A 14,335-nucleotide genomic window follows, 5' to 3' on the forward strand; every position below is an offset into this window, starting at 1 on the left:
CTAAAAGCAGAGAGAAAATTAAGACCGATATCTTGTCTGCATGCTTAACATGAAGCAGCAGCTAGAAGATACTTAGCATTAATCGTTAGACAGACACAAAGTGGAGTTTATTCACCAACTTTTCTACAAACTTTTGGATTCAGACCACTTTAAATATACACTATATTGCCAAAAGTATTTGCTCACCTGCCTTGACTCACATATGAGCTTAAGTGACATCCCGTTCCTAATCCATAGGGTTCAATATGACGTCGGTCCACCCTTTGCAGCTAGAACAGCTTCAACTCTTCTGGGAAGGCTGTCCACAAGGTTTAGGAGTGTGTTTATGGGAATTTTTGACCATTCTTCCAGAAGCGCATTTGTGAGGTCGCACACTGATGTTGGACGAGAAGGCCTGGCTCTCAGTCTCCGCTCTAATTCATCCCAAAGGTGTTCTATCGGGTTGAGGTCAGGACTCTGTGCAGGCCAGTCAAGTTCATCCACACCAGACTCTGTCATCCATGTCTTTATGGACCTTGCTTTGTGCACTGGTGCACAGTCATGTTGGAAGAGGAAGGGGCCAGCTCCAAACTGTTCCCACAAAGTTGGGAGCATGGAATTGTCCAAAATGTCTTGGTATGCTGAAGCATTCAGAGTTCCTTTCACTGGAACTAAGGGGCCAAGCCCAGCTCCTGAAAAACAACCCCACACCATAATCCCCCCTCCACCAAACTTTACACTTGGCACAATGCAGTCAGACAAGTACCGTTCTCCTGGCAACCGCCAAACCCAGACCCGTCCATCAGATTGCCAGATGGAGAAGCGCGATTCGTCACTCCAGAGAACGCGTCTCCACTGCTCTAGAGTCCAGTGGCGGCGTGCTTTACACCACCGCATCCGACGCTTTGCATTGCACTTGGTGATGTATGGCTTGGATGCAGCTGCTCGACCATGGAAACCCATTCCATGAAGCTCTCTGCGCACTGTTCTTGAGCTAATCTGAAGGCCACATGAAGTTTGGAGGTCTGTAGTGATTGACTCTGCAGAAAGTTGGCGACCTCTTCGCACTATGCGCGTCAGCATCCGCTGACCCCGCTCCGTCAGTTTACGTGGCCTACCACTTCGTGGCTGAGTTGCTGTCGTTCCCAAACACTTCCATTTTCTTATAATACAGCTGACAGTTGACTGTGGAATATTTAGGAGCGAGGAAATTTCACGACTGGATTTGTTGCACAGGTGGCATCCTATCACAGTTCCACGCTGGAATTCACTGAGCTCCTGAGAGCGACCCATTCTTTCACAAATGTTTGTAAAAACAGTCTGCATGCCTAGGTGCTTGAATTTATACACCTGTGGCCATGGAAGTGATTGGAACACCTGATTCCAATAATTTGGATGGGTGAGCAAATACTTTTGGCAATATAGTGTATATGCAGTTGTTCTGTGAGGGCCTTATTACAGAAGAGGATTAGGGCCACTGGAAAAAAAAAGTTAACTGATAAATTTTAAATAAATAAATTTAAATTTTATTTCAGTTTAGTATGGGAATTCTGACTTTAATCTCAGGATTCTGACTTTAGTCTCAGGATTCTGACTTTAATCTCAGGATTCTGACTTTAGTCTCAGGATTCTGACTTTAGTCTCAGAATTCTGACTTTAGTCTCAGGATTCTGACTTTAGTCTCAGGATTCTGACTTTAATCTCAGGATTCTGACTTTAGTCTCAGGATTCTGACTTTAGTCTCAGAATTCTGACTTTAATCTCAGGATTCTGACTTTAGTCTCAGGATTCTGACTTTAGTCTCAGAATTCTGACTTTAATCTCAGGATTCTGACTTTAGTCTCAGGATTCTGACTTTAATCTCAGGATTCTGACTTTAATCTCAGAATTCTGACTTTAATCTTAAAATTCTGACTTTAATCTCAGGATTCTGACTTTAGTCTAAGAATTCTGACTTTAATCTCAGGATTCTGACTTTAGTCTCAGGATTCTGACTTTAGTCTCAGGATTCTGACTTTAATCTCAGGATTCTGACTTTAGTCTCAAAATTCTGACTTTAATCTCAGGATTCTGACTTTAATATCAGGATTCTGACTTTAGTCTCAGGATTCTGACTTTAATCTCAGGATTCTGACTTTAGTCTCAGGATTCTGACTTTAATCTCAGGATTCTGACTTTAGTCTCAAAATTCTGACTTTAATCTCAGGATTCTGACTTTAATATCAGGATTCTGACTTTAATCTCAGGATTCTGACTTTAATCTCAGAATTCTGACTTTAATCTCAGGATTCTGACTTTAATCTCAAAATTCTGACTTTTTTTATTGTCAGAATTCAGTCAGAATTCTGAGAAAAAAGAATTCAGACTTTTTCCCCATGTTAAACTGAAATAAAATTTAGAAAAATCAGTTAACTCTTTTTTTTCGGTGGCCCTAATCCTGTTCTGCAACTTATGGAGTGAATATTGTTCCATTACTTTAGAAAGAAAGGAACAGGTTTTTCTATGGAACTTTGTTAAAAAAAAAAAAAAAAAAAGGAATCTGCAAAAAAGAAAAGCAGAATTTCTATTGGTTAATATGCGTATTTTTATGTTTTTTGAAGTGAAATTTGTAAAACTCTTTCAGAAAACAAGCAATTTGATATCAAAAACAACAACTTTGAAGTACTAAATCTGTAAAAAAAAAAAAAAAAGTTGAAAAAAAACTAGACAAAACATAACATTTTTGAAAACGCCAAAAGGTACTCTCAAAAGTTTTTAAGGTTTTATTTCTGGATTGGGCGTTTTTCTTTGTTTTATTTTTCCAGTTTCCATCGACAAAATCTGTTTTTTGCTTTTAACAATAATGGAAAAAACCTCACTCCGTAGGATTTAGACAGAAATGCTGCTAATAATGAAACTGCAGTAGATGGAAAATAAAGCTGATCTAGATATAAACTGTAAGACATAGAGAAGAGAACATATAGATGGTTAGTCTGGTAGAGGAGGATTTCATGGCAAAGGATGAATGATAGGGGATAAACCTATAAAAATATTCCCCCAATGATACCTCAGCTAAATAAATAAAAACTCACAGATCTTTACTTCAAAATAATTTATTTGCATATAATTGGAATGAAGACAGGTTGATATATTTGCAATGGCGCCGGTCAGTTTCTATACAGAAACATTCAGTCTATACAGAAACCATTCTTTCAAACCTGGACAAAAATGGATAAATATATTAGTAAATAAATATATTAGTGACATGTCACTATATTGAACTGTTCTATTATATATAAAATACAACACTATTTTATTTCTGGGTTTTGTTGTTCTCTTTTGTACACAAAGTATCCAAAATATACTGATATATCCCTTAACGTTTCTGGAGGGACCACTTTTTCTCTCTCGAGTTTATACCGAAAAGGCAGTTTCAGCTCCTTATTTTTGCAAACACACACACAAAACAAAACAAAACAGAAACACACAAACAACACAAAGAGAAAGATCTTGAACAGGATGAAATGGTGCCTGATTTTCTGTGATAAATGCTACTTTTCACATGCTTATTATTTTTGGGCTGGCTCGCACTATACTAGAATCTGTTTTTATTAATATATGTATATATATTTTTACTTTCAGTATAAAATCTTATAGCCAAAGTGCTTCTTGTTATTCAGTCATTTCCATGTAGGATTGGGCACAATTAAAAAAAGGATTAAGCGCCCCCTCCCCCGTGCTTTAGCTGGAGGCACATTCAAAGTGAGGTATCTGCAGGTGATAGATTCTGCATGGTCGCCCAAAATTTTTACCACTTCAATCTGAACATGTTTTCTCTTGTCAGCGTACAAAGAAAGCCAAAGGAAGGGAGGGGGAGGAAAAGGCACGACAAATACACTGTGTTCAAGACTTTGCCTCTTTGGTTGGGCAGGTAAGAGCTGTTGTTGTTGTTGGGAGCTTCCTGATTTAGTTTGAGTAAATAAGGCACATGTGAGTTTTTTTTTTTTTTTTTTTTTTACTAAGTGCTACTGGTTACTCTGCAGTTTCCACACACCCTTATTCAGCCGCAGCTGAAAATAAAAACAAAAAAACAAGAATATCCCCTTCACATATTCACTGAGCCTTTCAGAGAATGTGCTTAAACATGATTCTTATTTGTTTGATCTCAGCTTATTTCTGCTGGATTTAAGTAGAAAATCCAGATTCAAATGGAGCAGTGAGGCTGACTTTCCTCTAAACAGTTTAGCGTTCAGCTGTTTTCTTGAAATGCATTTTTTTTCCAACGGTCAGCAGATTAATCAGAGGTAACAAATATATCAATCACACATTTTTTTCTTTTTTTTTTTTTTTACATAAAAAAAAAACAAAACGTTAAAATTATTGGACTTAAAAGTGTTGCTGAGGTCTGCTCGGATTATCTTTCCAAATCACATCCTAAAAGTGTTTGCACCTTCTTCACTGTTGGAAACCAGGGAGAACCCCCCCGCACTGGAACTGGCGCCACAGCGTAGCAACTGGCTAACTGTACAAGGCCATTTGTAACACCCCGCTAAAGTATTAACACCCCCTTAGCTCTTCCAGATTCTACTACATTACAGCAAACGTTCATCTCCATATTATTCCAGTTGATCAACCTATACAAAGTGGAGCCTTGTTGTTAAGTGGTTTTTCTAACTTTTTTTTTTTTGCAAATAAAGATCTTAAGGTGTGGCAGTTATTTATTATCAGCCATTTTAAATGGAAGTCAGTTGGTGTATACCTTAACCAGCTTTGGTCACCTAAAGTTTCTTCAGTTATTTCATGAATAAACAGCTCAGACACTAAAGGGAGAGAATCCACAGACAGCCATTTTTAAGTCTGCTGTATATTCTGTAGTTTGATTCTCCTCGTTCTAGTTGCTTCCTGACTGAAAATTGAATGTCACCAGAGGTTAAACTTTAACTGACTAATCTCTATCCATCTTACCCAGCAGCACTAGCAAAGTTTCCCCACAGCATGATACTGCCACCACCATGCTTCCATTTTGTTCTTGACTGACCAGAGGATCCTTTTCCACACGTTTGGCTCCTAAACGGCATGTGGAAAACTCCAAACAGCACCACTTATAGGGTGTGTTTGATTTCAAAGGCTGCATCCTCAAAGGACCCGATTTATCTGCCTTATTGGCGGTAAAAGCCTTCCGCGGCTTTTATCGCCGTATGCTCTGTCGCCTAGCAACGGTGACAGTTGACAAACAAAAGCAGGAGAAGAAAGAATACCGAACTTCTCACTGCTGTTCTGGGTGTTGATAACATTTTTGAGGAGCTTCAACAGCTGCATCATATCAGATTTATAGTCCCCAACAATCAGGTGTATTAGAATCTGTCCTTAAATATTAGCCCTGCCCATTTACACAGGGACAGATAAAAACATTTCAATAAACCAAATATTACCCGCCAAATATCTAACTCAATAACTATTTAAAAGAACTATTTTCATTAATTTCAGACGGAAATATTCACATACTTCTATTATATTAAACTGCACTTCCAATATTCACCACAATTTGGCTCAAAGTATCTTTTTCCTCTGGTCACGGAACAACCAGCTTGCTTGGACTCGCAATGAATCATGGGATATCCAAGGCTACGTAGGATACACCGGACCGGTCCTTTAGATAAGGCGAAAAGAAGGCTACATTTGTCGGCCGCATAATGAGGATTCTACGAATCCAACCAGGCCTCGGCGCCGCGCTGTGACATAATTAGCCTACGAATCTGGCCTTTGGAGGACGCAGCCCCTGAATTCGAATTCAGCCATGCTTTTCCTAAAGCAGCTTTATAAAACGTTCAGCCACTTGGGGGTGTTAAACCTGGAACTTTGAGGTTCAAATCTCTAAAAGAAGACTGGCAACACTGCACTGCTAAAGAAATAACCATCGTCTCTGTGATTTGGAATCTGGTTTCAGCCCATTTTGGACCAGCAGAAGTTATGGAGTTACTGTTAAAGACAAGTTCAACCCTTTTGATTAAATCCTACGTCAGAGAACCAAACCATATATCTGATCACAAAAAGGTCATGTCTGTTTTTTTTTTTTATTCATACTGTTGTGTAGCCTGCTAGCTTAGCATTTAGCTCCTCCAAAACGGAAAAATACACTCTGACATATGCAGTAGATAAAAAGCTAATTTACCAGTCTAACATCCTAACTCCCCTTTTATCCAGCACCAAAGACCTACATTTTTTTTAGCTAGATTAACTCTTGTTTTGTCTTCAAGGGCGATATCTGTCACGCATTTCTTTTTTGGTTTCCTCAGACATAAGCTGTGCCCGAACGTCCGCCCTAACCCCTAGATCCCTCAATCACTATACTATATAGTGGACTTTATAGTGAACAGCGCCCCATCTATATTATTTGTCGCCACTGTCGGGTAGCAACAGCCATGGGCGACAGTGGGACAACAAATCCCATGATGCTTTGCGAGGAGAGCTCTCCTCACAAAGAATTCCAAGTTATATCACCTCGTCTTGTGATCATGGATGATCCCCACTTTTCAAGGTGCATTGTGGGAAATTTTGAGTCTACTACTTTATCATCCACTATATATTCGGACACTCTATAGTGCCGTATGCAGTGGTTAGGGCGGACAATCGGACACAGCCATAGTGTTCCGCAATTTGCTTCCCTGGGCCAGTAGAGGCATGTAAGGTTAGCTCTGGTGTTTAAGTTTAGCTCCAAGTGTTATAAAGCAGCTCTCTGGGTCACATGACTCATTCAGCAATGGATCCAAAGCTCTTAAATTAGCATCGGAGCTTTAATACCCACCATGCTGTATATTGACCTTAAAAATTCTTCATCGTTTCTCAAATTAAGCAAATTGGGGTAAAACTTAAACAGTGCTGGCTTAACAACAGTCTTCTAATCATCCCCATAAGAGCTGATATACGACCTTTATAAAACTAAGTGATTTTGTAACCGACTTTAAATGTTATTGACTCTGTTTGACTTCAGGGCTGAATGCACACACCTTTTTAAAATACTCATCCTTCAACCATGTTTCCCTAAACTTCACAGTATTGCTTTTTTTGTATTGGTTTATCATAAAAAAAAATCCTAATATGACAATTTGTGGTTTGAACATCTGGAAATGTCAACAAGGTGAATACTTTTACCAGGTACCGTTACATGGCTTTACTGCAGTTATACTACAAGCAGCTATGTTTTGTTTTACAGGAAGACGAGAGGAAATCGTAATCTTGGCAATGAAAAGTATAAAGGCAGGTTGAATTAAAAAGATTTAAAAAAAAATCAGAGGATGTGATTACTCTCCGTCCGATGAAGCCTTTCTTTGAGCAGCATTGAAGTAACCACAAGCACGAGAAATGATAAACAAAACATGACAATAGCTTGTAATGACCATCACATAATTCAGTCAAACCGGTTGGTTTTAAAGAGATAAAAACCTTGCAAACAACAAAAATAGAAAAAAAAGAGACCAAAACAGCTGCCATTACTGAAATAATGAAAGATTGAGGCCCGTGCCAGGCTGAGCGACCCTCAGCCAATGCTCGTCGTTGGTTTTTGGGGGCTGAGCATGAAAAGCTTTCTCTCCGTTTTTGAACAATCCAGACGGCCAAAAAGGGAACTATTGGTTGAGTTTGTGGAAGCTACATCAATACATCAAAATACTACAGCAGTACCTTTAGAGACCCCCTGTGTGAGGCTTTTTAAGAAATCTGAGCTGAGGTAGGATGGAGAGAAAAGCTTTTCTCAGCTGCGAGCGGGCGGGAAGGCAAAGACTGCTTAGATGAATGGGAAGTACCTCTACAAGAAATCAAGTTACACTGTATAAAAAAAAAAAACGAGAAAAAGAGTAGGTGATGCAGTCTCACTTCATGTGGGCTCAACGCCCCAAAGCAGGACCATTGGTGGTTGATTGGGAAACTAAAACATATATCAAATATTTTGTTATTATTTTCAAAAGCAAGATATATCATTATTTGAAGATGGGAATCCTCCTGAAAAGGCAGCTGGGAAATTGCTTGAATTAAAGGCATTATTGGTGAAATTTAGGAAGAACTTTTTCCGTTGTGGCTCCTTGGGCAGCGATAGGGATGAGAAAAAGTCTCACACCCCAGACTCCTCTTCTGATCCTGTGGGCACAAGAGAATATAGCATTAAAAACACCCAAGAAATACAGTTAAGTTTCACTGCATTATTAATGTTCATGTCACGCCTTGAGCTTCGCTTTCCTTTATCAGATATCATCAATAAGGTCATTTTTCTTTATGGCAACAAACGTATTTTTACAACAAAAACACAGCTTGGTTATGATCAATTTTGGATTTCCAAAGCAAGGACTCTCAATTTCTTTAAATTATGCAGGTAAAACAACAACAACAACAAGCTAACTCTGCCTCTGACTTTAGAGGCATTGACCCATAAAAGTTATAAATTAAAATAGACTCATAAAGCTACGGCTTTATTGGTTTAATTGAACACTGCCGGTTTTTTTTTTTAAATTGTCATTACACTGTCTCAAATACAGAGCAACGAAATTATCTCTGCAGTTACCCTAATCGTTGGGGAGCAGTGGGCTGCCATTGTGCGGCACCTTGGAAGCAGCGTGGGGTTAAGGGTCTTTGCTCAGGGACCCAGAGTGGCAGTGTGGCTCAAACTTCCTGGAACGTCAGGGTTCCAAGCACATCGCCCTTACCACTGGCCACCACTCCCCAAAGCAGGCATTAGCATGAATGATACACGCTGGCAGCTCATTGCCCCCAGCTTGGATACTAAACCCAGGCTTCCTGGGTTTAGTATTAGTATGCCGTTTACGCCAAAGCTATGATGGCTAGCTTGAGCATGATGTTATCAACTAAATTGCCAAGCCAACTGGGGGTGTTTCAGAGAACATAACACTGGGAAAAAACAATCTAGAAATAAGTAAAAATGTCTTAAATTAAGTGTATTTACCCTTAATTTGAGTAGGTAAATGAGATAGTTTGCCAATGGAATGTGTATTTTTACTCTTAAAATAAGATAAATAGATAATACGCACTTGAAATAAGACAATGCAATTGTGTTTCCTTATTTTAAGTCTAAATTGTCTCGTTCCATTGGCAATGTCTCTTTTACCTCCTCAATCCAAGAACAAATGCACCTATTTTAAGAAAAAATGACTCATCTAGATTTGGATTTTTTCCAGTGATGTAATCAGCTTTACGATCCTCCATCAGCAACAACTCCTCCTCTTTTTTCTTCTCTGTGCCTGAGCTAAATGTATGAAGTCAGAATTCTGCCAAAAAGTGTAGATGCTTAATATCATGATATACGAGCGCACATAAACTATTCTCCACACGCATTTTAATATTTTACGCATGTCACACACGAGTGCATGCTCGCCTCTGTGCTCGTTGTTTGCCTTTTATGAACTGCTAAATATTGAAATCTAAGTTTTTCTTAAAATAAGTGAATTTTGTCCGAATTGAGGAGGTAAGTGAGACACTTTGCCAATGGAACAAGACAATTTACATTTAAAATAAGAAAAAAACAAAACAATTGCATTATTTCAAGTGCGTATCTTATTTCAAGAGTAAAGGTACTAATTCCATTGGCAAATCATCTAATTTACCTACTTAAATGAAGAGTAAATACCCTTAAATTAAGAAAATTTTTACCTATTTCTAGATTGATTTTTGCAGTGTGCACCTGTAGATTCTCTCTTACTCGTGTGCGGAAATGTTTCTACGTTACATTTGTCACTTTGAACCCCTGGATAAACAGAAGCGCCTGTGATTGGCTACTTTTTGGGAAATCCTGATTTCTGAAACAGTACTGTTTTATTTCTAGTTAAAGCTACAAATATTTGCAAATAATCTTTCAGCTAATTGCTAATATCTTCATTTATATTCTGACTTGCTATTCAACAGCCATCTCTTGCATCAACTGATGGCTAGACCTAAAAGGAAAAATGCTAAACAGTAGCTGCAATCTGACTGTAAATATAAATGTTCAACTGTAAGCAAAGGTTCATTCAAGCTTCACATTTCTCAGTGAACAGTGAAGCTAACATTAGCTTGGCTCATGCAACACGTCAAATTTAATGTTAATAATAATTGTATATAATATTACTGCTTATGACTGTGTTAACCTCAGTTATTTTATGATGACTTTGTAACCATTTTTTTAATTTTAAGAACAAAGCAATTAGCGTAAAGGTACATTGCCAACATTACTAGCGACAACCAGGAAAAAAACTGTATCGTCACAAAAGGTAATATTTCTATAATTATGTGTGTGTCATTTTTTGCAGGACTCTGAAATCATATAAATGAAGAATATTTCACAGTAGACTATTCTAACATCCTTTCACCCACCACATGTGTAGCCTTAGCTTGAAATGATAAAACTATCTGGCTACAAGTGATAAATGGCACTGCTGCTACATGATTATTGTTGCTAAATTCCTTAAAACACACTTAAACATAAGTTACTTGATTCAAAATGTATAAAACCTATAGTTAGAGTGGCTTAGGTTATTCTGAGCTATCTCTATATATCTGCTGCTATAGACTTAGACTGCTGGAGGACATAGGGACCACTTTTCATCATTCTGCTTCATTTTATCTAATTTCTCCAATTCTGCGGCATTTGTTAAATCCACCCCCAAATCTAAGTTGACCTAGTAGCTCCATCTTCCGTCTGTCCCTGTAAGGTTATAACGCCATTTTGGAGAGAAATATACACTGGGCAGCAGCCATCATCACTTAATATTATAAATGGTAGAGTTTGGCCTGTTTTTCAATGCTCTCAGCTTTTATTGTGACTAACTGTATGTTCTCTCTTTCATCCTTTTCTCCTTAAACCTTGCTGAACTGAATTGAAAAAGATTGAAAACAAAACATTTAAAGAATACAAAGGTACAGACATAACTAAAGTGAGTAAGACCAATTTACTCAAAAAAGGCCTAGCAAGCAGCTTGGCTACATAGGAAACATCCTCACCCTGATTGTGCTGTAGTGATTGGCAGTATAAACAAACATCTGTGCTGCGCTCAGCAGAGGGTCCCTGATGGACCCTGCAGGGGGGCCTGTCCATTGAGGTTCCTGGTCCCATGAGCTGAGGCTCTGAGTGAGCCTGCTGAACCTGTCTCTGCCACACCACATGGGCCCCCGAGCAGCAAGGCCACTCCTCTATTCCTGCCGAGTCCAAGATGAGAGGCACAGGGAGTAACGCCGGGTGCAGCTCGGGGGGAGAGCAGCAGAAGCCCGGGCTCTGACCGTAGTGGATGTGGATGCTGTGGTCGTCCTGCAGGTCCAGACTCTGGTGAAAGTGAACTGAGGGTCCGTCGAGCAGACAGCCTCCCACTCGGCCCAGAGGAGCGGTGTGGTGTCCGTGTCCCTGGTGGCAGCAGTGGGATTGGAGCTGTAGCGGGACTGAGGGGACTATGACAGGAGGTCCGGTTTGGTTGTGGTCCTGTCGCTCTGTCCCCGGGCTGGGCCGGTCAGTGGGCTCTGGTTTGGGGCAGTGGCAGGGGCTGTGTTTTGGGGAGTCTTTATTCTGCACAGGAGCAGGGGGAGCAGCTGCAGCAGCCCCCTGCTCCTCATCTGAGCCTCTGCTCACCCCCTGGCTGTGCTCCCCCTCCTCATAGTGGTGGTGTCTGTGGCGGTGGTAGTGAATGTGGCTGAAAACAGTCTGAGGTTGTTCCTCCGGACAGCCTGCTTTATTCACAACAGAATCCAGAGACTTGGGCCGATTCTGTGCCCCGGCCTCCATACTATTTCTGCGGGGGACCTGCCCTGCCCCCGCCCCAAAATACCCTAATGGGTCATAGTCACTGCTCAGAGAGCTGCGGAAAGTGGACCAGCTGCCATAAACTCCCTGCAGGGACACGTCCGTACAGTTGAGAACTGAGTCACTGGAGGAGCCGTGCCAGGGCCCCGAACTGGAATCACTCGCAGGCCCATCCGCCAAGTACCCGCTGCGCTCTGTGTGGTAGCTGCCCCCAGAGCAGCTCCCGTCGTCCGGTCGGCTGTGGGCCGCTCCTCCCCGGCTCTGTGGCGGGACCGAGACGCCGTGCTGCTGCCTGGAGCCGGCGGCGTTTCGCTGGGCCAGACAGGAGGAGCGGTAGTTGTGGCAGGACCGACGAGAGGGGTAGTGATGGGAGGAGGTCCTGCAGTTGGCTCCGATCCTGTGAGGCCTTACAGGAACATCCACAGGAAGGTGGTATCCACAGCCACCACCCAGCTGCCGACTGCTGAGGAAATGTAGAGTCTGAGTGTCAATGGGAGAAGAGCCGCTGTAGTGGCCCAGGTTGGGATAGGGTCCCGACGGCCCACGAGGGTAGTGGGGTCTCATAGAGAAGGGGATGGCGTGCTGGGGAAAGGGATGGTTGTGGGGGCTACTGTAAGGCTGAGAATGCAGGAAGCTCTGGCTTTGCTCTGAACTCTGCTGGTTTCTGTTCCTCTGAGCCTGCCTCTCTGTACCTGTGGACATCACCAGAATCACAGAAGCATTTCAGAAATGTCTTTTCTAAATTTGGTAAGAAAAATAAACACACAAATTAGTATTTTTTTAATTTAGCCCCATAACCAACATTTGTCCTGACCCATGATGTTGTGCATGCACAGTGGACAGGTGCGGTGCTGCATCAGCCAGGGGTCCACACAGTCTCTGTGGAACTCGTGATGACAGGAGATGATCCTCAGGTTCTGGTACCATAGCAAGACAGAAGCAGATTCGTTGATTATTGTAAAATGCTTCCAAAGCAAAATAAAACTTTCAGATGAATAGAAAAAATATGTTAAAACAATGTAAAGAAAACAATACTGTATATTTCTGCACATATTCTAATAATATCCAGAGTTTAAAGTGTATTTAAATTTAATTAATGTTAAAATTCAATTTACAAAAACAAAAGCACCTGTCTGTCTTGCTGTGAAGCTAGTTAGCATATGAGGCTAACTGGTGGCTACAGTGTCCTACACTGCTCTCAGTAGTGAAGGAAAACTAGAGTTATTGAGGGGAGTGGTGGCCTGATTGTTAGAGCATTGCGCCAGGCCTCGGAGGTTCTGAGTTCAAGTCCCACACACTCCAACAGACTGCCACTCTGGGTCCCCGAGCAGGACCCTTAACCCCAGACTGCTCCCTGGGCATCAACAGTGGCAGCCCACTGCTCCCCAAGGGGATGGGTTAAATAAAGACAGTTCATCTGTCCAATGGACCTAGTGAATTATATATATATATTTCTTTTTTTATGCACAAAACTACAACCAAAATCGTACTAAATCAGGAAATAAAACAGCATGATTGGTTCTTAGGAAAGAGAAACAGAGGAAACTGAGAGTTTACTAAAGAAAACCTGCTGCTGACCAGGTTAGCTCTGGGGAAAATGTTACTACGGTAACTGAAGCAGAGTTCTCCTGTTTTCAGGTTTAGAAAACTTAAAAGATTTCAGTAAACCTGCTTCATGAAACAGACCCCTGCTCATGTTAAGACTGCCGATTATTTTGCCCTGGACTACAAAGCGGGATATAAATACAGATTTGGCCAGCTTTCTCTGAAACTATTCACCTGATTACTTTACAGTTTTTTCGTTTATCCCAGTACTAGAGGTAAACCTGGACCATTAGTCTTTTGATCATGGTATCTTATCATGATTATGACAAAAATAAAGAGGTTTGGGGTGCTTTGGTGGCACAGTGGTTAGCGTGCACCCATGTGTGGAAGCCATATTCCTCGATGCGGGCGACCCGAGTTCAAATCCGTCCTGTGGTCCTTTCCTACATGTCTCTCCCACTTTCTCTTATACCCCCATCCCTGTCAGCCTACTGTCCATAAAAACAGGCCACTACTGCTGTAAAAAAAAAAAGAGTTTTGCTTGCTGTTTGGATATTTCATCCTCAAGATGTTTACCTCCCTCAAAGGTTTGCAGATGTCTTCTCAACTTTCCATTTTCATATTTTTATTCATGAAAAAAACTCATTAATTTTGTTTCCACGTTTAAATGTTACATTTAGTGTTGGTCTGTTGCATAAAAGTCTGATAGAAGAGTTTGAAGTTTGTGGATTTTTATGTGAGTAACAGCAGAAATGTCCAATGTGTGTCCAGCTATGGTCCAAACACAACCTGCTCCTGGCTCTGTCCCTACCTGGCCATCCTGGAACTCCTCCAGGCAGATAGCGCAGACAGGGCTGGAGTTAGAACTGCTGGCCGAACCCCAGGCCCCACGGGGGCGCTGTGAGCCCGAGCAGCTCTGGGAGCGGTAGGTTCTGGTCTCCAGTCGACTAATGGCCCGCATGGTCTGCTGATGGACGGAGTCCTAAACAACAGCAAGATATTGAGAGTCAGTAGAAGAAAAAACTACAACAACATAAAAACAACTTTTGAGCAACATCA

General features: G+C 41.1%; 1 protein-coding gene across 3 annotated transcripts in view; it reads right to left on the reverse strand.

Moving 5' to 3' along the window:
- Positions 1 to 4,646: 4,646 nt before the first annotated feature.
- LOC119785597 (E3 ubiquitin-protein ligase RNF43) overlaps positions 4,647 to 14,335 on the reverse strand; it is a 141,473-nt gene continuing 131,784 nt past the window's right edge. For 2 of the 3 annotated variants that reach the window (XM_038288325.1, XM_038288326.1), the window contains exons 7-10: positions 14,088 to 14,258; positions 12,534 to 12,648; positions 10,942 to 12,423; positions 4,647 to 8,091 (exon numbers count right to left, since the gene is read on the reverse strand). In XM_038288325.1, the coding sequence (XP_038144253.1) occupies positions 8,066 to 8,091; positions 10,942 to 12,423; positions 12,534 to 12,648; positions 14,088 to 14,258 (1,794 nt within the window). In that variant the 3' untranslated portion in view covers positions 4,647 to 8,065. The remainder of the gene's footprint in view (positions 8,092 to 10,941; positions 12,424 to 12,533; positions 12,649 to 14,087; positions 14,259 to 14,335) is intronic. The other variant, XM_038288327.1, reaches the window with a different exon arrangement.

Source organism: Cyprinodon tularosa, unplaced genomic scaffold, assembly GCF_016077235.1.
Source record: "Cyprinodon tularosa strain WSP-4 unplaced genomic scaffold, ASM1607723v1 ctg251, whole genome shotgun sequence".
Classification (NCBI taxonomy): domain Eukaryota; kingdom Metazoa; phylum Chordata; class Actinopteri; order Cyprinodontiformes; family Cyprinodontidae; genus Cyprinodon; species Cyprinodon tularosa.